The 25194-nt window shown below is 35.4% G+C and overlaps 1 protein-coding gene across 2 annotated transcripts in view; it reads left to right on the top strand.

The window, feature by feature from the left end:
• The window catches only part of LOC120419619 (roundabout homolog 1-like), a 166035-nt gene that overhangs the window by 120568 nt on the left and 20273 nt on the right, over positions 1 to 25194 (top strand). For both annotated transcript variants that reach the window (XM_039582373.2, XM_039582363.2), the window contains exons 3-4: positions 8520 to 8713; positions 12320 to 12422. In XM_039582373.2, coding sequence (XP_039438307.1) covers positions 8520 to 8713; positions 12320 to 12422 — 297 coding nt within the window. The remainder of the gene's footprint in view (positions 1 to 8519; positions 8714 to 12319; positions 12423 to 25194) is intronic.

Below are 25194 nucleotides of genomic sequence, written 5' to 3'. Positions count from 1 at the left end.
GTTGGTTTTGCTGTCGAGAAACACTTGTGCAGTTCAGGTGGGATGAGGGAGGGGTGGTGGTCTCCAACAAAACCACGTGGCACAGCTTGTTGATGTTTATTGTATTCTACAATAGGTAAAGTGAATTGACGGATTGGAAGCACAGTTAAAAAAGATTTTTGCATTATTTTTTGTTCAAATTCTCAAAATTCGGTTTGAAAAAAATATTTGAAAAAACATTAATCAACAACTTTCCAAATTTGCACCACCCTACAGAACCTTCAAACTCTTCCCTACAGTGTTGCCAACTGTCGTGACACCGGTTCGTATTGACGTTTATTAGTTTTAGGGCTCCGCTTAAGGCACGGACTTTGTTGGTTTTAGCTTTCTCGTAAAACGCCAACTCCAGAAAGAAAGGGAGTGCGCCTCCTTAAATGAATTAGTTTGCCTAGGTCCTGACTACAAGCCCACGTAACTCGCTTTGCATATTTCGGTGATCTATTGGCAGTAAAGGTGGATGTTTATTGACATAAGCCGGGGCGCAAGGTTTACGAACGAACGTTGAATATTTAACCAGCTCTCTCTGCGAAGAAAGGCACACAGAACAATTGGCTTGGAATTGGCCTCGTAACCTCTAGTTAAAAAGCAAGTTCTTGCGTAACTATCTCGATCTCCCCCACACACACACAAATCAATAAACCCTTCAATGACATAAATTGCAATCAATTTCGCAATTAACCGCCAAGAGCGTCGCGCAAGTCCATCCATCTATGGTTAAGGGGGAGAGGACATCAAATCAAACGATTGGTTCCCGCCCCGAGGAAACAATTCCCAGTAAAAGCCATTGAACTCGCTAGAGAAAAAAAAAATAAAGAAAAATTGAGAGCAATTTAATTGAACTCTAATTGAAGCGTTAAAAAACATCAGATAAACAATCGATCGCGCGCGATTGACGTTGACGAGAGAGATGAATTCTGACCTGGCCTGGTGTGCGTGGGAAATTGATTCGTGAGATGCTGCACGTGCTGGGAGATGTCATACGTGAGGGGGTGGGTTTTCGGTTCAATGATAGTGAAAATATTGCTACTTTGTGGGGGAATGTTTTTCGTACTGGAAAGTGAAAATAAACGGAAAAGCTGTTGTTTTTTTTTCGGATGCTGTACAGCGAGTCGGAGCTGTGGGCCATTTACCGAGAATACAGAGTTCGCTTGAGGCAGTGCAAGACACCCGAGGAACAGATTGACGTGATGGCACACTTGCTAACACATGGCACGAGAAAATGATCATCTAATTCAGTTCCAGTTTTTTTTTATTTTAATATTTATTATTTGTTGTACTCTTGATCCTCGGTCCTAACCTGGTCGCAGCACCTAAAAGGACCTAATAAAAATAAGTTGTGAAGAAAAAAAAGCTGTTGTTTGATGGAGCCTGCTAATTTGAATTTTTGATATATTGAAAACAAATGGGGAATGTTTTTCAATTGATCAACATATTTTTTTAACAAAATATCCATAAGTTATTTACTCTATATGTCAATCGAATTCAACTACATATATTTATGTTTAGAAATTTCACATTTTACATTCAATCAAAAGATGACAAAAGGCAAGATATCAAACTGCCAATTCAAGCATTTGCATGATTTACTGTAACAAACCAGAAAAAACATCAAATAATAAAAAGTTTTGATTCAAACGGTGCACATCAACCAGACCTTTTTGCACCAAGAAATTGTGTTATAGACATTTTAGTATTTTCAAAACTACGGGAACTATCGATATAATTTTTTATTCATTCGCTAAAGTACCGTCTACAAAATAATTTACAACAAAGTTTGATTATTTTAACAGTCAGATTGTTGCAGGATTGGGTCCGTAAGTTTGACAATTTTGGATAAAGATGACAAAAAATTCCTTGGTTGCTGTGCACCCTTAATTGTATAAATAATCAACATTTTATTGAATTGTATAAGTTTGAACTAAGATTACCTTTTTTCAATAAAGAAAAGTAAAATTATCCTTCTGAGGAAAAAATAATGATTTTTTTATTCTTTCAAGAAAGTAAATCTTTCTCTGTTCCTGAGGGGAACACCCGTGAAGAGTATCGGGACCGGCATTTACAAAGCGGATTCAGTGACAGTTTTTTTTATAAATCAACTTAATGTTAACATGTTAAGGTTAATGTTAACATTCCATAGGTTGTCTTCCTAAGGTGTCGAGATAAGGTCCAGTTTGTGACGATACACTACCTTTCCTTTACTAAGCAATCGAATCCAGAAGGGAAAAGATCGCCAGTTGTGTCGGTCCGACCCGGGATTTGAACCCCGATCTACCGCTTACGAGGCGGAAGCGTTACCACTGGGCTACGTGGCTCGGTCAAGAACCTGAATTTTAATTTAAAAAAATCAATTCGAAGTTATAATTGTACAACAAAGACTTTTTTAATCGCACTAATATTCTTTAAAAGTTTATGCCCCATGCCTCTGGAAAAAGTCGAGGGAAGCAAAATAATTTTAAAAAATAGTTAAATTGAATCAACAAGCCGTAGTATCAACACTTTAATCACAAAAACCACAAGAACAGGAATTCAAATCGATAGTTTTCAAAAATCTAAGTCTTGACAAAAAAATACAATAAAGACTTTTGCAGTGCGTAAATTTTTTCCACTTATTCTTTAATTAGAGTAATCATGCCAAAATAGTTTTTTTTTCGCAGGCATTTATTTAATTTTGGGTTTTAGAACGTCAAAAAATAATGGCTCACGGATTTTACGAGATATTTACTTTGAAAAATATGTCCAATGGTCGTAACATTTTTTTTTCTGTTATTCATACTGCAATTCTACAAAAAATCAAAATTTATTTTTACTTTAAAATAGTAATCCAAACAGCAAAACAAATTATTGCTAGATGCATTTAAAAACACAGATTTTTTTCTTCACGATATTTTTTTAATGTTTTTTTTTGGGTTTGACTATTTGACAAATACAACAACGGTTTCAAAAAATTCCAAATAGGCAGTTCAAATCTCCGATCTGAGGATGGTGAAAACGAATCGGGGCACATGGGGCAAATTGGGACAACTGTTTTTATCAGGTTCTTGAACGTAATTTTTGATATTGACTAATTGATTTCGGTCAGAACAGATTCAGAAAAACTCATTATATATTTTTTTTAACTTCTGTCCCTATTCAGATCTTAGTTCGTATTCGCCCCAGTTGACAGTGTAATTTATTTTTTTTCTCGATTTTCTTCTTTTTTATGTCTTTTTTTTAATTACAATATATATCAAAATGGTGAATATCAAAATTACAATAACTTTCAAACCTTATTTGTAGTTTTGATTTTTTTTAGTAACTCTTTACATTTTAATTTGTTTTTTGAATTTAGTTTAATAGAAAGTATTAAACTTAGTAAAAGTTTTATTTAATGTTTAGTTCTGGTCGAGATTTACTTTTTTTCTGGCCATTATTACAGTTATTCTACAATTAAAAAAAGTCTAGCAGATGGAGAAGCATATTTGATCAAAAAAGCATACATCAACATTATAATAAATAACATAAATTGCTTATAATGGAATGATAGTTAACAATTTTTATCCTAAATTTGCGTGCCCTTTTTATGAAAAAAAAAAAATGAAGGGAACAACGGAAAGGGGAGAAAGTTCTAATAAAATTTGAATGTCCCCTGCAAAATTTTCCTGGAAATGAGGGATAGAAAAAATGATTGCATTTATTTTAAATTCGTCAAAAAAGTACATGTAAAATTTGTTGTAAATCATTCGAAATACATTGTTTAACACTTTTTTATTTTGGCACTGCAGGTTTGTTTAAGACGTAACAGTTTAAGAAAAAAATAATTCCTTGTCATTTTGTAATATCTTTGGTGAAAATCAGGCTTTCATTTTTTTCATTTGCGCAAATTTATTTCCTTGGAACAAAAAAATGTTTGAAATTTTGTTTTAGGTTTGCCTGATGCCTTGATTTCTGTACATTTTTTGAGTTCTATGCAAAACTATTTATCTATTTTTTGTTTTGTTATGGTAAGAGTTAGAATTTGTAAAATGTTTTTTTTTTACTATCATGTTGAACTTGGCATTTAAAAATCACTAGTGCTAGATTGTTGATGACTTGTTTTCACATTTTTAACAATTTGATTTTCAATGACAAATAATATACAACTTATCTTTTCGAAAATGTGTTCTAAAGACAACTAGAAAACTTTCTACAATTCAATTCCAGCTTGAGTTTTGATTTTCTGGCAACAATATGTTTAGCTCACGAATCCCACTAACTCATAAATGAGATGATACTTCTCCAGCGCTATCACCAAGAGCAAAGTACATTTCCTTCAGCAATCCCACCCCTCAACGTTCACCCATATTTACGCTGCCGTATATTTTCTTGTAAAACTAAATAACTCTTGATAGTATTTTCCAACTAACCCACAAACACACACGTACGCGCGCTTGCATTCAAATTTCGCTTCGTTCCTCAAAAAGCGACGACTCACCGCTCTTCTGGCCAGGAGGGGAAAATCTCGTGCGGTTTTCCACCCCACACCCCCACCACCCTTTTTTTTGACTAAGACTATGAGCAAAAAGGGTTAAGCGGGGAAGGTGGGTGGGTAGTCGAGGGAGACACGTTATTTGAATGTGATTTACACAATGCGCGCGGATTAAATATGGGAAAAGTTTAGTTTATTATGGTTATAACATAACAATATGCGTCGACTGGCGAGAGGAGAGAGGGCGTTTGATGGGGAAAACTTTTCCCGGAGGTTGCTTGCTGCATATTGTGCTTGACGGGAAAACGGCAGGAATTGCTGTTTAATGGGGATTATTACAGCTGGCAGTTTTTGTGGGGGTGAGGGATATGGGAAAGGGTTTAGGGAAACGGAAGGTAATGAACCAGTTTGTTAGAAGTAGAATCATGACACAATGATTACACTAAATTGGAGACAAACTTAATTAGCATTAGGGAAAGGTTTTTTAAAGAATGCTGTTGAATTCTAAAAACAAAAAGAAACAGTTTAATGTTGCTCATTTATAGGACAATTACGTCCTTAAATATCATCTTCTCAGTTTCCGAAAAACTCGTAACCGAGACAGCAACAAAACTGTCTAGTTCTGCTCCCGAAAAACGTCCCCGCTAATGTGTCGCCAGCCAGAAATGAGTTATGATGCCGCTTTTATTGTTTTGTCCCGAGTCCAGAAAACGGGGTGTCTGTCCAGCTCCGTCCGGTAGTTTCATTTTTTTTATTACCAAACCCAGACGCGGCAGTGTTTTCCGAGAGAGTGATTTTTCAAGCTTAAGTGGTTTTCAGCGATGACAACAACAACTCGTAATAACTGCTTCAAGTTCCGAACGACGGCGATAGCTCTTTTGGTGTGGGGGGATGTTGTAATCTTGCTACTAGTCCTCGAAGATCATCATCACGAGTGGGTGGTCAACGGGATGAGAGGTCGCTTAAGGGCAGACTCACAGCAGTGTAATTCTATTGGCACGAGTTATCCCCCCACCTCTCTCTCTCGGTATCGCCGATGAAAGGTGAAAGGCTAAAGTTCAAGTCACTTTGTGTGTCAATTGTGTGCCGTAGCTACCGGGTATCGTACGATGGATAACGATGGTGCATCCTTGGAGAAGCTGCAGCCGTGTTGGCTGCTGGGAAGCCATCAGAGACAAGTTCTCTGGGATGTCGATGATAGTTATCCTCGGTGGCACATACGTATACACGCATACGCGGTAGTGCAACCTGGGAGGATGCACTGAAACACGGTAGAGACAGGTGCCAGTGCATTACGACCGCCGTCCTAAGCTCTGCGAACTGTCGATAGATTAAGATGTCGAGTCCTGGGAATTCTGGTCGGAGGAATGCCGATTCTCGACTAGGGTGGTTCATTTGGATTAGTGAATCTAAAGTTCACTACTTCAAGCAACTTCGCTAGCTTAAAATAATAAAATCATAAAACCATAAAATCATAAAATCATAAAATCATAAAATCATAAAATCATAAAATCATAAAATCATAAAATCATAAAATCATAAAATCATAAAATCATAAAATCATAAAATCATAAAATCATATAATCATAAAATCATAAAATCATAAAATCATAAAATCATAAAATCATAAAATCATAAAATCATAAAATCATAAAATCATAAAATCATTAAATCATTAAATCATTAAATCATAAAATCATAAAATCATAAAATCATAAAATCATAAAATCATAAAATCATAAAATCATAAAATCATAAAATCATAAAATCATAAAATCATAAAATCATAAAATCATAAAATCATAAAATCATAAAATCATAAAATCATAAAATCATAAAATCATAAAATCATAAAATCATAAAATCATAAAATCATAAAATCATAAAATCATAAAATCATTAAAGGGTCATTCTCCGCCAACTCACACAGCAGTTGCCCTGACCCCTCTTCGATTTGCGTGAAACTTTGTCCTAACGGGTAACTGTTGTCTCTGCTCACGAATCCGAGGTCCGTTTTTCGGTATCTCGTGAAAAAAGACATGTTTTTCAATAATTTGCAGCCTGAAATGGTGATGAGATAGAAATTTGGTTTCAAAAGCACTTTTAATGTAAAATTGGACGCTCGATTTGATAGCGTATTTAAAATTCCGAAAAAAAAATAATTTTTCATTAAAAAAAACACTAAAAAAGCTTTAAAAACTCTGCCATTTTCCGTTACTCAACTGTAAATATTTATTGAACATGTCATTTTAAGGAAAATTTTTAGCAACTTTGCCTAGAAACTTTTGAACCACCCTAGTCCGGAATCCTTACAGAAGTTCCGGGAGTGCCTCTCGCTTGACAGGAGCAGCGATTTAATTTTCTCCGACCTTATCTGTGCAAGCATCGTCGTCGTTGTCTTAGAAGTTCATCGGGACCGGGAGAAGCAACCAAGCATCAACTAGTTATTAGCATTTAATATCTATGTGCAAGTTGTGCCTGGTAGTGCTGCTGCAAGTTTGCGCGAACGAGAGAGGAAGTAATCACGGAGCTAAATCGCTCTAGATTGTCGCACAGAAGGCTCCACTAATTGAATAAATTATAACCACCTCCGCGCCAACTCGTCGACGACTAAGTAAAGCCAAGGACACCGCTGGAGAAACAGGATCCGGATGTTGGTGGTTGGAGGTAGAGAGGATGAAATGGGACCACCTGCCTTGCGAGACGATATAAATTGTCACCGGCGGCGGCCATACGTCGTGAGACTTTGGTGGTTGGTGGGTGGATTAGCCCCCAGCAGGAATGACTGCGAGCGCTTGATCTTGATGGCAGCTGATGGTGGATTAGGATCGCGCAAGGAGGTGTTATTTTGTGGGAATATTGTGTATGTGTGAAGCCCGGAAGGCTGTGCTGAATTAGGTTTGCTTTGTATTTTGTACTCGCTCCAGGGAAATTTGCGTTATTTGCTTTGATTACATTGTCTAGGGAGTGGTTTTCAGTTGAAATAATCTTGAAGATGCAACAGATTTAGCAGCTGTAGTAATGCTTTGAATTGATTTTTGATTGAACTTGAAATAAAATTTGCAATGACCTTTTGCACAGAAAATGGCTTTGGCTAACAAACTCTTCGAACCCACAATTTAGCTCGAACTATTTCAACTGAAACATTTAACAGTTTAACTTTCAAACTACAAACAAAGCTTCTAGCACCGACTGCAACTGAAGCTTAAAATTCTCCAACCACATCATGCAAAGTTGATTTTAATGACAGCATTACATCCTCTCTCGCTCTCGTTGCCCCAACTGGAGCATCCCAATTAAAAACAAAATTGTGGGCAAACAGAAAAAAAACACAAACACACACACAGGAAAGTGTGCAACAGTTTACCAAAACAACATTTACATCGTTTCCAACGCAAAACTACTGCCGGGCAGCAAAAGCTTACCAAAGTTGGGCCACCTTTTTTGCCCTGGTCCAAATCAGCTTGTAAACATTTTTCCTGTCCATCTGCTCGAAAATGCTGCTACTGCTGAAATAGTTAACTTTTGCTGTTTCCGCATAGTTTGTCGAGCGCAAAATAGGATCAACTGGTAAAACTGTACAACTTTCAACTGTGCTGCTCCTGTTGGTTTTAATGCTTTCGGGAGTGTCCTCGTGATCCTTTGATGGTCGTCACTGTTAAAAATTGTTAAGTAAATAAGTTTTAAAATCAATTTATAATTCATGATAAAATCTGCATACCTAAAAAGTTCAGGAATGTTCTTCTGTAAAAAAAATAAAATCAACAGATTGTAAAAGTGCCAACAGGACTCGAAACGAGCCAACTTATCGGCTTAATTTAATGAAACCAACAAACACAAGTGATCCGGAATGATGGCCATAATGGAACTTTTCCGGGTAATCCCCTTTGGGAACCAAACCTGGGACGTCCCGATCGTAAAATATCAACACGTTTGTTCCGTTCGTGCCATCAATATTTAAAAACATTTACATCATGTAATCCGGTAAACATGGATTATCACTAAAAGAGTTTTTTTCTCTTCTTGTTATTTACAGCCGGCGAGTATCCGAAAATCACGGAACATCCGCTGGACGTGATAGTGCCCCGGCACGAACCGACCACACTGAACTGCAAGGCGGACGGCATCCCGGCGCCGACGCTCACCTGGTACAAGGACGGCGAACCGATCAAGGCGGAACAGGGCTCGCATAAAATTTTGCTGCCCGCGGGGGGATTATTCTTTCTGAAGGTACGTACACGATGCAACTGCATCGAATCTGATTTTTTTTCTGAAGGTGAGAAATGATATTTTAGGTCCAAATACGAAACAAAAAGCAAAAAAAAAAAATTGTGTCAATTTTGTCAATTTTGTCAATTTTGTCAATTTTGTCAATTTTGTCAATTTTGTCAATTTTGTCAATTTTGTCAATTTTGTCAATTTTGTCAATTTTGTCAATTTTGTCAAATGACACAAAATTGACACAAAATTGACACAAAATTGACACAAAATTGACACAAAATTGACACAAAATTGACACAAAATTGACACAAAATTGACACAAAATTGACACAAAATTGACACAAAATTGACACAAAATTGACACAAAATTGACATAAAATTCACATACAATTGACACAAATTTGACAAAATTGAAAAAATTGACAAAATTGACAAAATTGACAAAATTGACAAAATTGACAAAATTGACAAAACTGACAAAATTTACAAAATTGACAAAATTGACCAAATTGACAAAAATTACAAAATTGACAAAATTGACAAAATTGACAAAATTGACAAAATTGACAAAATTGACAAAATTGACAAAATTGACAAAATTGACAAAATTGACAAAATTGACAAAATTGACAAAATTGACAAAATTGACAAAATTGACAAAATTGACAAAATTGACAAAATTGACAAAATTGACAAAATTGACAAAATTGACAAAATTGACAAAATTGACAAAATTGACAAAATTGACAAAATTGACAAAATTGACAAAATTGACAAAATTGACAAAATTGACAAAATTGACAAAATTGACAAAATTGACAAAATTGACAAAATTGACAAAATTGACAAAATTGACAAAATTGACAAAATTGAAAAAATTGACAAAATTGACAAAATTGACAAAATTGACAAAATTGACAAAATTGACAAAATTGACAAAATTGACAAAATTGACAAAATTGACAAAACTGACAAAATTGACAAAATTGACAAAATTGACAAAATTGACAAAATTGACAAAATTGACAAAATTGACAAAATTGACAAAATTGACAAAATTGACAAAATTGACAACATGTACAAAATTGACAAAATTGACAAAATTGACAAAATTGACAAAATTGACAAAATTGACAAAATTGACAAAATTGACAAAATTGACAAAATTGACAAAATTGACAAAATTGACAAAATTGACAAAATTGACAAAATTGACAAAATTGACAAAATTGACAAAATTGACAAAATTGACAAAATTGACAAAATTGACAAAATTGACAAAATTGACAAAATTGACAAAATTGACAAAATTGACAAAATTGACAAAATTGACAAAATTGACAAAATTGACAAAATTGACAAAAATTGACAAAATTGACAAAATTGACAAAATTGACAAAATTGACAAAATTGACAAAATTGACAAAATTGACAAAATTGACAAAATTGACAAAATTGACAAAATTGGCAAAATTGACAAAATTGACAAAATTGTCAAAATTGTCAAAATTGTCAAAATTGTCAAAATTGACAAAATTGACAAAATTGACAAAATTGACAAAATTGACAAAATTGACAAAATTGACAAAATTGACAAAATTGACAAAATTGACAAAATTGACAAAATTGACAAAATTGACAAAATTGACAAAATTGACAAAATTGACAAAATTGACAAAATTGACAAAATTGACAAAATTGACAAAATTGACAAAATTGACAAAATTGACAAAATTGACAAAATTGACAAAATTGACAAAATTGACAAAATTGACAAAATTGACAAAATTGACAAAATTGACAAAATTGACAAAATTGACAAAATTGACAAAATTGACAAAATTGACAAAATTGACAAAATTGACAAAATTGACAAAATTGACAAAATTGACAAAATTGACAAAATTGACAAAATTGACAAAATTGACAAAATTGACAAAATTGACAAAATTGACAAAATTGACAAAATTGACAAAATTGACAAAATTGAAAAAATTTAAAAAATTGAAAAAATTGACAAAATTGACAAAATTGACAAAATTGACAAAATTGACAAAATTGACAAAATTGACAAAATTGACAAAATTGACAAAATTGACAAAATTGACAAAATTGACAAAATTGACAAAATTGACAAAATTGACAAAATTGACAAAATTGACAAAATTGACAAAATTGACAAAATTGACAAAATTGACAAAATTGACCAAATTGACAAAATTGACAAAATTGACAAAATTGACAAAATTGACAAAATTGACAAAATTGACAAAATTGACAAAATTGACAAAATTGACAAAATTGACAAAATTGACAAAATTGACAAAATTGACAAAATTGACAAAATTGACAAAATTGACAAAATTGTAAAAAAAGAACGCGACATTCAACCGACTCTACAGTCGCAACCTGCCATACAATTTTTATTCTTTTAAAATTTTCTTGCTTTAAGCTCTTGTTACCTTACCCAAGTTAAATACCTGCTAGCTGACCACCTCATCATCTGCACTTCCATCATTTCCTGTAATCTGCATTCTTCACGTCAAGATGAGCTTCCGTGGTTTTGTGCATACTTTTTCCCTCGCAGCTACAGTAGTAGCATCACCAGCTTCGGCAGCCACTCACTGAATTATGCAAAGTTCCTCGGACCACTACTGTTTTTATGATGGTCGAGTTACAGCCCCGAAGAGCACGGAATAGAATTCTGAAAAAAAAAATCCTTCTACTTTCACAATGTGTTACTCTCTTTTGGTTCACTCTACACCAGAGCAGGGCGCCATATAATTCCGCTTAACTGTCGCCTTGGGTAATAAAATCATTTGCTTTCCCGGCGAACATAGGAAGTCATAATGTTGCACTCTGCTTCACTCAGATCGGGTTGACCGAGTTGGGGATGAAAGATGAGATGCACGAAGGATGCATTTTTCCTCCTCTCGATGGTGTGTGATCTTCCTAGATAAGAGAGGACGTGGATTTTCCACTTGTCACAAGGATTTGAGATATGCGCGCGGGGAAAGGAATCGTTCCTTCGTGGCAGATTTGCAACGCGCTGGAGGATAAATCGTGGGAAAAGCTGTCAAAACGGGTTCGAGTTATGGATATTGGTCACGTTTTTGGGGTCCCCCATAAACACTCAATTGAGTATTAACAACAATCTTGCGATGAAAGCAACCTCTTTTAATTAGTTCGCTCCTCGGAAAAAAACACACTTTTATTAGGTTCCATCACGAGCAGCAAACAACCTTTTCTGAGTTGTACCTGGTCCGTTTACGAGTCCCGACCTGACCCCTTAAATCTTCTTCGTCAGAGTAAGTGCCGACCTCGAAAACTTTTCCCGCACTTATATTTATGATGGTCCCGGTCAAGCGTATTGATACAACGTGATGCCAAGGAATATTGCACAACATCCTGCTCGAGAAGGAGCCAAAAGGTAGAATCTCATGGTCGATCGATTTTTCCATTACGGATTTACATGGGTACTTGGCGAGCATTACTCATTGAACTTGGCAGGTGCAGGTTGGGGGCAATTGGGGTCAAACGATTGCAAAATTTCTAACTTTTTCCAATTTTTCACAAAATTCCTAAATCAAAATTCTCCTCTCAATTTTTCTCCAGGTGGTCCACTCCCGGCGGGAAAGCGATGCCGGCGTGTACTGGTGCGAGGCCCGCAACGAGCTTGGCGTGGCCAGAAGCCGCAACGCAACGCTGCAGGTGTCAGGTGAGTTTTGCACATCTATGCGAGTGGGACATTGGGATGGCCGGCAGTCAGTCAGTGCAGAAAAATGTGTGTCCTACGCGAGTTTTGGTGAATAGAAGCCTGAGCTTTTCAAAAGGGTTGCGATTGGATTGAAATGAAAATTGGCATTGATGGCAGGGAAGTTGGACGGGTACTAACTGACGTTTTCTCGTGGAATTTTTGGTTGGACAGTTGGAATTTCGAACAATTGAGGGATGTTCTAGCAAACGATGAATGATGGTGTGGTTGATTTAGCATGAGTTTACACAATTATTCAGAAATCTGAGCCCGTTATACTTCTTTCAAAATTATTTTAAACGATGTATGAGATTAATAATAACATTAAAATTAGTTAATTTCTTTGTATTATCCACATTTTAAAAGAGTCTTCAAAATAACGCCGTAAATTGTATCTTTTTTTTAACAAAAATGGCATAAAATAAAAAAAAAGATTTTTCATTTTGCAAACTGCTGCTTAATTCCACTCACATGATTATTTTTGAAATTTATTCAGCTTTCAAAGATTGGATGCCATGTTTGGATTTGTAGTCTGTAAATTTCTGGTTCTTACATTAGCAGAGCCTTTCACATTTTTTTATTGGCTTTGGCTCCCCTTTGTTTTGTGTAATATTTTTTAGTATCAATATTTTTGTAAACAAAAAAAGGATTGTTTTCATGATAAATGATGATGATGATGATGACAGTATATGATTTTTTGAAAAGTTATTTAAAAATGTTCGAATTTATTTTGATTATTTACTTTGAGAACAGAATATTTCACAGAAGTTCAATTTTTTACATTGAAAACCAAATCAATAGATTCCAAGGTATGGCGAGATAAAAAATGAGGGCTAATTTGATGACATGAAAATTTTTCCCAAAATTTGACTAAAAGAAGAAATATTCATATGTATCAAACAATATGTATTGAAAATTTTTCAAAGGTTTTTTTTTCAAATTTATTCAAAATATGGAGGTTTATCAATAATATATTTTTGCTTCTCAATTTCTTGACCATCTTTAAGATTCTTTTTTGATTTTTGAAAAAATATTTGCAGCGGTCTTTATTTTCAGTACGATTACTGTGGATATTTTAAAAACATTTTTGAAGCAAGTTTTACCGCTGAAAATAACATAAAATTGTTTGCTTTCTCATGTTATTTTTAATTACAAATTTAATCAAGTTCCTTAAAAAAGATAAACTTTAAGTTAAAGTAAACGCTGAAAAAACTATTCGAAATTTTGTTTGAGTTTAATATTTAAATATTAATTAAATATTTTGTTATCTTGTACTATTTTTCAATTATATTCAATTTGATTTTTGAAAAACATTAAATTAGAATTAATTTAATTTAATTTTTGTTTTACAATTGCGGGCTGAATAAAATTCAAAAAATATTTTTTTTAAGGAATTCAAAGTAAGTGATAAACTAAAAAAAGTCGGGATTTTTATTCCGTACCCTTTTCCCATTAAGTATAACCAGTCAGCAAAATTTTATGGAGAAACTATTTACTATATTTGGGAAAACGTAGAGAATTACTAATGGAGTGCCAACCGTCGAGCAGTTTTTGACAGTTCGTTCCATAAGAATTACATTGTAGAAAAAAATGTTAGAAAATTGATTTCAAAATTAAAACTTTAAAAATCAAAATACCTATAATGATCATTATAAAAGTAAAAGAAGAGTTAAGTGTTAAAGTGGTATTTGTGATTCTTTATTTGTTTTTTTTTTCTAATAATATTTTTTTCATTATTTTGTGTTGAATTCACAATTGTTTTAAAATTCCAACCATTTATTTTTTATATTCACAAAACTGAATCGAAATTCAGTCACCACTGTCTTTAACCCTTTCGAGCCTGATGGGTCATATATGACTCAAATATCAAAATTTCCAAAACTAGCCTATAATTTTCGTATGGTCATAAGAATCATTTTCCCATCATTTTCAAAAAAAAATATTTTTTTGAAAATTCAGGCCTGAAAGGGTTAAATAAGATTAATAATAGGTTAAAGTTAAGCTGAGAAATTCAATCTAAGACAATGTAGACAATGAACATTTTCATACAGTTGTTCCAATACAACACAAAAAAAATCTCAAATCCGCTTTAGCTTCATCAAGACAATCCCGAAAATTCATTTGCATCCTAGCATCATCCCCCACATCCTTCCCAACCTCAAAACCCACATCATCATCTTAACAGGCCAAATCCCCTGCTGCAACAGTCAGCACACAGCATCCGGGGCGCCACACGCGCCGTCATGTCGATGCAAGCCCAACAGCTGGCTGCAGCGAATCCCTGCACTGCAGTAGAACAAGATTTTTCCAACAGACAGGCGGCAGGCAGATTCACAAACATACCCACAGCAAACTGTTTGAGATGCAGATTTGGCGTAATTATTAAATTTGTTTTTGGTGGTTTTGGCGGCAGACGTCAGCTCGACTCCGGCGGGGAGAGAGAGGTGGAGGTCGCTATTTCCGGGCCCCAGCAAACTGCGTTGCAAACGGCAAAAAGTTTACACTTGTGCGATTGTTATTCAAATTTATTCAAAACATTATATGCGAACGGATGTACACACAGGTTTGGCACTTTCCCCGCTAGAGTTGGGTGGGGTGGGAAATTCTGGCGGGAAAATGGCGAAGGGAGAGTGCACTTTTGTTACTTTGTAGATTTATGGGTTTTTCCTGCTCTCTCCTTTTTTGAGGAAAATGCATCGTGCACCAGAAGGAAAAGTTTGATTCGGTTCTTGTGAAAATATTTCCTTCTCACTTTATGCAAAAGTTGACTCAATCAGAAAGTCATTTAATTTCTCGGGATAACTTTTTGCCTCCCACCCCAAAAAGTACATATGCTTTCTCGTCCTGAAAAAAAAACTTTTCCAAGGCCACCCACTTCGTTTTCTTTGAAAAGAGATAGCACGAAAAATGTGCGGGAAAATTTTCCCTTTGAATTAGCATGAATTGGATAAACGTTTTATTCAATTTGCTCTTAAATACCACACACTGGCACATGTGTTGGCCCGGGATTATGGTTCGACGTGTGGAGCATCATCGTCACGACGCCAACACGTCTTCTCTCAGCTGTTTCAGACAGACGGGACGCGATGGATGAATGATGCGAACGACTTCATTACAGTCATTATTCTATTAAAAGCGAAATAAAATTAAGTGAATCGTAAATTACCCGATTCATAACTTTGGCACACTGAAGAATGTGCGCGATGTTGTGTGTGATGTTGTCTGACGTGGGGGATGCACAGGAGATGGCAGTCCTGATGAATGCTTGATGTGAGGACTTGTCGTTCCTTTTGGAAGTGAGGTAACCCTCAATGGATCAGTTTCTCAAAATTATAAATGATTAATTTTTTCCAGGATTTTTCGAATAAATTACGATAAATAAGGCTATTAAACAATTTATTCAAGTAATTCTCTTCATCTTACAAAAATACATTTATTATTTTATGAATGTAATCAAAAGTCCTCATCAAGGACCGCAAAGGGTTCAAAACGTTTATCCATTCTCAAAGTATTTATGACGGCTTGAATGAGCGGATGATTAACTGAAACGGGGCGGTCGCGACGCGGATGAGGCGTTTTCTTTGGGATTTGCCTGATGAATGCCGTCGTGTGGATTAGCATGCTTCAATATGAAGTTGGGAGTGAGCAAAACCAACGAAACACTTTTGAGCGACTACCCAAACGATGATGGGGCAGAAAAGAGTGCAAGCTTTGATGAGTTGCAGAAAAGTGCAACGGTCAAAGGGGGTTGTACTGTGATGTGGACAATGATGGTAAGATGAGTTAAGGTAATTTAGGTTTGTTGCTGTTTGATGGTCTTGGTCATTAATCAAATCAATCTGAATCTGTGAAGTTTAAAAAAAATCAATATTGAATTATCTAACGAAAAAAGGAACTAAAAATCAAAATGGATTGGTTAAAATAAAACCAAAATTGTTTGAAATAAAACTTACCTTCACACACACACTCGTAAAAAATATATTAAAGAAGGAATGTATCAGACTTTCATAACACATTAAATACAAGTAATACCATCACAATGCACATTTTTAGAAGTTAACTCAAAAGATAAAGTGAATTTAACATAGTCAAAAGAAATTGTAATACCTTTTGGATATGTCAAAATCTAAAAAGGGGTGACCATGAAATATCGACACATTCACCAAAAACCAATTTTTACCTTATTTTGCCTCTTTTTACAGATGTATTAAATTTTCTTTATATCGGAATTAACCGATAACCTGTTTCATTTAACTTTGAAAATGCTATGATAAATGTCAAGAAATTTTTTTTGTTGAAAATTAGGAAAAGATGAGATAATTATTCATAAGAAATGGTTGTAGGAGTAGCCTAAAACTAACATTTTAAAAATGAAAATTAAAGCAGTAAAAAACTTCGTTCTTTTCAAATTCTTGAAATACTTTTATCTAATATGTAAAAAAAAAGTTCAAAATGCATCAAAAAGTGAAAAAAAAGATCATCAAAGTGTGAGCCAAGAAGCCGATAAACGCAAAAACAAACTTGTAATCCCGCTCCTAATCAAATCCTCCAACCAAAACGTGTACACACTTCCATCCTTTCAAGCCCCAGAAAAGAGAAACAAACTTTTCCTCCATCATCCTAGAGAGAGAGAAAGAGAAAAACTCTGGAACGAGTAATCCATCGAAACGCGCTTTCCCCATTTTCTGCACCTCCAAGGGAATTAAGGTGGAATTTACAAGTTTATTCAGCGATACAAGAACTCCTCCACCACGGACTCCCCAAACACGCACTCATTGCAAGTTTTGTTAAGGGGGAGCAAGTTTTTGGTTTTCTGCCCAGCAGCAACCAAGGGATCATTTCATTACGTGACTTTTGGCCAGCACGTAATTGTAAATCGAGCAAAAACCAAAACACGGTGGGTAAGAAGGGGATTATTATGCAACTTGCATGCACCTCGGAAATTTCTCCTGGAGGTTGTTGGGGAGACTATTCTGAGTCAGAAAAATCGATTTCCAAAATATTCTGTCGGTGAAAACTGATTTTATCTCGATTTGAAGTTAAAAAACCTAATATTTCACCTAAAACCTCAGAAATACGTCTAAAATCTCGGTCTAACTCTGGACAAAGATGTAAATTTTCATCAAAATATCAATTCTTAGTTCCCAAAATATATTCCTGACATAGTACACCTTAAATCGGTCCATTACTTGAGTCCCAGCGTCATGAGAAGGTGTTTTTTCTTTAAAAATATTTTCTAATTGCTCTGGTAAATAAACTGTCATGTCTGAATTCCAAAACTAATGTTGTAGCATTGTTGCAAACAAAATGAAGAACAATTTTGCAGAAAAAATAAGGAAATTTTATCCATTTTTAGTAAAGTTATGTCCATTTTAGTGGTAAAATTGTTGCCAATTTTCAAAATACATCGATATTTAACTCATTCCTGTTATTACCAGCTACTACGATCATACTCAGTAGGATGTAACAAAAATTACTTTTTGTCGGGCATTCAGGGGTTGGTTCCGGTGGGCATACTGAGCTCAAATCTCAAATATGAGCTTGATTGAACTTAATAGGAGCTGTCGCTTTGCATTTTAATTTTAAATGGGATTTAACCAGTAAAAAACATGGTTTTTCAAAAATGGAAAATTTTTAGGCACTTTAGCCACTAAAGCGTTTATCTTCAACATCATTGGCATGTAGGACAGATCCTTGCGCATGTTTTGGTATATATAACATTGAATTGAAGCACTCTGGAGCTCAGGCCTTCAATGTCTTGATTTTTTTCTAAAAACGTCACTTAATCCACCAGAAGGTGGTTGCTGCCTTCCTCCTGAAAGCTTTGGCTAACGCTTACTTAGTAAAGACACTATACATCTGAGTGCTGCCATCTATGATACATTTTTATTATTCATTTGAAAGCACTGCAGTATTTGTGTGCGTGAACGGCGTGCACTGAGCGGAAAGTTCCGACAGCTATCCGCCGGAGCTTTCAAATTATGTAAATAATGACCCTTTTTAGTATCAACCAAAACAGTTTTTCTAACATAACTTTTGAAGTACTGCACCAAACCGGATGAAATTAAAAAAAGACTTAAAGGACCTGAAGGCGAATCTAAAAACATAGATCCGGACAAAATCGGTCGGGCCAGTTCCGAGAAAAGTGAGTGAGAAAAAAAATTCTACGTCCATCCACACGCACAGACATTTGCTCAGAATTTGATTCTGAGCCGTTATGTATACGTAAAGGTATATCTAGAAGGCTTATTTAAAAAGTTCAATTTTTGAGTGATTTTATAGCCTTGCCTCAGTGAGGTGAGGAAGGCAAAACGGCTCTGCAGAAAAGATAGGCGACGTGCCATTTCATTTTGCTCAAAATTTCAAAGTTATATATACCAAAACATGCGCAAGGATCTGTCCTACATGCCAATGATGTTGAAGATAAACGTTTTAGTGGCTAAAAAGTGCCTAAAAATCTACATTTTTGAAAAACCATGTTTTTTACTGGTTAAATCCCATTTAAAATTAAAATGCAAAGCGACAGCTCCTATTAAGTTCAATCAAGCTCATATTTGAGATTTGAGCTCAGAAGGCCCACCGGAACCAACCCCTGAATGCCCGACAAAAAGTAATTTTTGTTACATCCTACTGAGTATGATCGTAGTAGCTGGTAATAACAGGAATGAGTTAAATATCGATGAATTTTGAAAATTGGCAACAATTTTCCCACTAAAATGGACATAACTTTACTAAAAATGGATAAAATTTCATTATTTTTTCTGCAAAATTGTTCTTCATTTTGTTTGCAACAATGCTACAACATTAGTTTTGGAATTCAGACATGACAGTTTATTTACCAGAGCAATTAGAAAATATTTTTTAAGAAAAAACACCTTCTCATGACGCTGGGACTCAAGTAATGGACCGATTTAAGGTGTACTATGTCAGGAATATATTTTGGGAACTAAGAATTGATATTTTGATGAAAATTTACATCTTTGTCCAGAGTTAGACCGAGATTTTAGACGTATTTTTGAGGTTTTAGGTGAAATATTAGATTTTTTAACTTCAAATCGAGATAAAATCAGTTTTCACCGACAGAATATTTTGGAAATCGATTTTTCTGACTCAGAATAGTCTTCCCAACAACCTCCAGGAGGAATTTCCGAGGTGCATGCAAGTTGCATAATAATCCCCTTCTTACCCACCGTGCAAAAGTCGAAACGTTTTCGGGATTTGCCAAAGGGGGGATTTTTGTGGACTTTTAGTTGGTAAGGTGCGGGAGCTGTAGGATTTGTCTCTATTAGTGGCAAATGGGATTAATGTTTATGTGTGCGATTTTGGGGGGACGTGGCGCTCTGGGCGATTGTGTCAATTTTTCGAACTACAAGAAGGTGGGGGAAGTTGCTTCGAAATTGGGGGTCATTTTAAAACGGAGATTTCCACTGTCATCAAATAAATTGGGGCTTAATGGAAGGATTTGCTGGAAATTTACTGCGTAAAAAGTTTGAAAGGGGAGGGAGATTTCGCAAAAAACGTTTGCCATTTCACTAAACTTTGCACCTCCAGACTACATCGTTTCCTTCATTAAATTAAACGTTAATTAACCATCAAACTGACATCCAATTAAGTGCGGTGCACTGCTTTTCCAACTACTCCCCCCATCCCTACTTTTTCCAAATGCATTCTATCGTCTTAATGAACTGCAAACTCCTTCCGATACATAAAACGGGTGTAATCCCTCCGATTTACAACTCAATTTAAATCCTTTCGACAGAAGTACGCGAACATTGCTTATAGCAACAACCCTCTTTAGCAACACAAAAGAGGTACCCCTTAATAACAGCCTTTCAAGTCAGCGAGTTCTGACGGGTTTGCACTCACTGGTGTGTACGTATCCTTCAATTAGAAGTTAGGCAAAAGGCCGGAAATTAAGTATAACAACTTGCACAACTGTGCACTTTTGATGCATTTTCCCCCAAACTCCTCTCCTACCCCACAAATGGACCGCAGTTTTGATTCTGATCGGAATCGACGCGTGTTGTACCGGTCGTTAGGAGTTCATTAGAAAATTGCGATGGAGGAGTGTTCAAGAGGGTTGAAGTGGGTGTTTTCCGGTGTAAAATAGCAGGTAAAATAACCACCACCGCTTCGAGAGGGGCCAGTTTAAACGCTGATTAGCTGGTGATTGGAAAGTGGGGAAATGGTTTTGGGACGTGACTCTTTCAAATATGGTGTAAGGAGGAGCAATCAGGTCTGATTTGTTAGTAATTTCAACAGATTTTCTATTTATTTGTTGAGATTTAAAGAATATTTCAAAATATTTATCAATATCGTCAAAAAATAACCAGTTTACACAAGAAACTATGTCAAAACCATCTTTTCGCCTTCCTCACCTCAATGAAGAAAGGCTATAAAATCACTCGAAAGTGGTGAGATGTTGATCAAAATAATTGCACTCGCTTATCTTGGGACTGGCTGAACCGATTTTGACTGTTTTGGTCTCATTCGATCCTTCTTCAGGTCCCATAAGTCACTATTTACAAATTATGATGTTAAGTTAGGTACTTCAGAAGTTATTGTAAAAGAACAATTTTAACAATTTCAAAAGGGTGTTTTTTGTAAGAAACTTAGTCATGTCATATATTTTTAGAAAGATTATCAAAAGACCTTTTCAACAAGTCCAAAAAGTTGAAGATCTGACAATCCTATCAAAAGTTTTGACCACTTACGTGTTATTTATACACTTTTTTGAGGCCGGATCTCAAATATTTTGATGAAAACGATGTCCAGATCTGTCATGCGATCCATTGTTTGATAGGTAATAAAAATACATTTCCAATGAATTCCAAAAGATTTAAGATCTGACAATCCTATTAAAAGTTATAAGCACTTACGTGTTTTTAAATATTTTTTGAAGCCGAAATCTAGATTAATTAGCTTACCAAGAATTCAAAGATTCAAATATGTTTCAATTTTCTTGAATAGAAATATAACCGTTCCCACTCTTAAGGGGCCATCCATAAACTACGGGGACTCTGCTTTTATTTATTTTAGACCCCCTCCCTTATTAAAAAATATTCTCCCTAAAGTGTCCACGTTGTTTATTAGTGGCCCTTAATTGACCAGCCGAATAACGTTTACGAAATATTGGGTTGATTTTTGTCCCATAAAAAAATAATTTTCCGTAAAAAATGCAATAAGAAAATTAGTTTGGATAATCGAACTCCACAACAACTTTTATATTGCAAATATTTTTTTTCCAAAATTGATTTCAAAGAAATAAGGCGTGAAAACAATTTAAAATGTATTTCCCTGTGTTGATAATCACTTAGAGCATGATTGAAACAGTCTATTTTTTTTAAGCTTTGCGAAACTAAGACTTTTGATAACTAATGGTTGTAAAACAACTGTACTGTACTGCCCACCATTGAAAAAACGGCTAATATCCACTTTTGGCAAAAACGAGATATTAGCACTAGGTGGTAGAGGATGTTCCAACGCATCTTCTGGAACTTGAATTTCACTGAAATAGTGTTTAGACTTGGCTGCCGATGCGATAAACCAAACGGCTAATATGCCACTCTTATGGGAAATTGCCTTGACGGAGATTTTGTGACAAACACTAAAACGCGTTTTTCTCGGAATACTTGATTTGGCATAATAGCCGAATTTTCAATTATGGGCAGTGTACATTTTAATACTATTTTTCATTGAAATGTTGAAACCAACGCAATTATTCTAAATTTTTCATTTTTTTGACAGTGGTCCAAATCGCAAAATTTAGTGGAAAATTGATTTTCCAAAAATTGGTAAAATTTGGAGCTTTGATGTCTTGTGAAGAGTTGTTGTAAATAGAAAGAGGCAACATTTGGTTTGATTGAAAAAAAGGGTGGTTCACGATTAAGGTGATTTTTAAAATCTAACTTTTCAGGAATATTTTCGGGATTTTTTTGTCTCTCCGAAAGTTGTTAGGCTTGCTTATCGTAGCATCTTTGTCGAAGACACCAAAATTTGATCAATCTACACCTTCTACGAACAAATTTAGAGAAAGCATCTAATCTAACCTTCAAAAATCATTTTTTGTACGTAGCAATTTGGGGTTGAGTTTAAGAGAATAGAGATGTTGGAGGCACTTTCAGAGCCCTAATATTTTTATTTTTGACAGGTTAATTTGAACTTAAGGGTCAAAAGTTACAGCCATTTTAAGGAAAAAATATTTAAATTCAAAACATAAATATCTCGAAAAGGCGTAGGCCAAACTTAAAGCTCCAGGTTGCATTTGAAAGAAGAGATGTTTTTTTTTAAACTCGAGATATCTTAATTTGAATTTCAAGGAAAAAGTGTAAGGGACTACCCTAACGAAATTCAATTTTTTTTTTGTTAAAACTAAATCTGCCCTCAGAATTGATCCAAAGTGTCAAAAAAACGATTTTTTGTCATATTTTGGATTTTTATAGTAATTTTAACATCAAAGTGTCAAAAAAACGATTTTTGGTCATAATTTGGATTTTATAATAATTTTAACATAACAACATTATTAATGATTGAAATCTCAGTTCTAACTGACTGACACCGTTTCCAAACTTGTGCTAAATACTTTAGCCTTACTCATCACTCTAAACACACGAGTTTGATTACAGTTCCGGCCAGGGTTACCAGGTTAAAATTTGAAAAATCTGGCAAAATATCGATGAAAAATCTGGAAAAATCTGGCAGACAAAAATTTTACAAATCTGAATGGTAAAGGGAGGGACGATATGAATTGATTCAAAAATTTGTAGAATACAGATGGTTTGACTGATTTTATGACCTAAAAAATGTTGAGTTTACATTTTTTTTTTTGAAAAACACGTTCTATTTTTATTTGATTTTCAATTAAATACGTTAATTTAAATCAAAAATTGTTTAAAATGGGCAAGCAGTGAAAAATCTGGCAAAATCTGTCAATATCTGACACAGAGAAGGGTAAATCTTTATTCTGGCTAACACTTGAAAAATCTGGCATTCCCAGATTTATCTGGCAACCTGGCAACCCTGGTTCCGGCAGGTTTTCCTTTTGACACTGAGCGATATTTTGGCTTGAAACGCCAAATTTTCCTGCTCCATTTTCGCCAAAAGCGAACACTCCCACAGAGAAGTTATTTTTCCGGCACACGTAAAGTGTAATAGAATTTGTCTGTTTGATGAGATTTTCGCCTTCGCCACTCAACGTTAACGACAGGGGGAACGACAACACTCGGCAAAATTCAAATGGCTCTGCCACCAGTCACTGACTGCTCCCCTCTAATAGGTCGATATCCTGAGAGGAAATGAATAGATATTGGATTTCTATAACTGCACTCCCCCGCGCGCGCGTGATGCTCTTCCAATTCACCGTAATTGGATCGCTGGATGACGACTCAATCTGGAACACACGCGCGCTAATTGGTTTAATTTGTTGGGATTCTGTGTTCCAACGACTTTTGAAGGCGGTTTTTGTTTGATCAAATTTCACGCACATTTGTGCCATAAAATTCCATGAATATTTTATTACCACTGCAACACTCGTTTTTTTCTCTCTCTCTGGCGAGCAGTTCAACCCCTTTTACCCCGTCCAAATCTGTATTCCAAGCAGGTTCCCCGATATCCGAAACCCCTAACTCATCCAAAATCCTTAAATTATGTTTCACCACCAATGATGTCATTCCTCTGGAGTGCCCCGATGGAGGGGCAAAAAAAATGAGAACTTACCCCATCAGCGCCACCTGAAGTCGATATCTCAAACGGGGGGAAAAAAAGAATCCTTCGAGGACGGCGACGACGACGAACCGAAAAAAGGGGCCAAATCTCAAACTTTACGACTTTTCCCCACCCAACTTAATGCTGCACACACTGGTGACCGGCGAAGCCGAGCTCGGTGGCGTGCGTTCACGTAAGAAGTTTGTTACGAAAGTACCGTCCAAGTTGGGGAGTTTGGATTATTGGATTTGAAGTTTCAAATAAATGGTAATTCAGTTTCCAGCTTTTGTATGGAGATATTTAGGTTTGGGTCAAAATCAAAAATTTAAAAATCTCCTGCTTGAAAATTTGATTGCGCCTGAATGCATGCATAAAGCTTTGCAAAAGCTAGTTTTCAAATATATCCGCTAGAGGTCAAAAGTAAAGGTGTTGATTTAGAAACATCAACTCGGTTGGATCTGATCTAACTTTTGAAGTTCAATATCAAACTTTACAATTTTCAACATCAATCTATGGGATAGGAAACCGGACGGATTGGAAACAAACCCGGATAAAATTCGTTCATCGAATGCCGAGAAAAACAAGAAGAAACATTCTTTCAATTTTCAAATTACAAACCCGACTCCAAGTAACGGTTTCCGTTTCAAATTTCCCCTCCAGCAGGTCAGGTCAACAGCAGCAGAACGAAAAGCAATCACGATCAACCCCCATAAATTGATTCTGACGACAGAGCACCATATGTGGCCAACAACACAACAACAAGAAGTCACATATTTTTCTTCAGTACCACTCTGCAGAGGCAAAGAAAAGGTCGCACACTGCTGACTTCTAAATCTCCCTGTCGAAGAGTTTCCTCTGCAGTGAGTTTGGTCCTGTGGCCACCCTTTTCCCGAAGAAACGCCGAAGACGGCGATGGATCCCTCTCTAATCTTGTTTGGATAAACGTGATTCTACTGATTTCCCCCACCAGCCTGGCGAGTTCTTGCGGGGAAGAAGCTGTTCAAAATCAAAGTTCTGAACACGTTTGTCTACT

Source organism: Culex pipiens, chromosome 2 (genome assembly GCF_016801865.2).
Source record: "Culex pipiens pallens isolate TS chromosome 2, TS_CPP_V2, whole genome shotgun sequence".
Taxonomy (NCBI): Eukaryota; Metazoa; Arthropoda; class Insecta; order Diptera; family Culicidae; genus Culex; species Culex pipiens.
The sequence above is the reverse complement of the archived record's forward strand: the minus strand, read 5'-3'. Positions and strand labels throughout refer to the sequence as shown.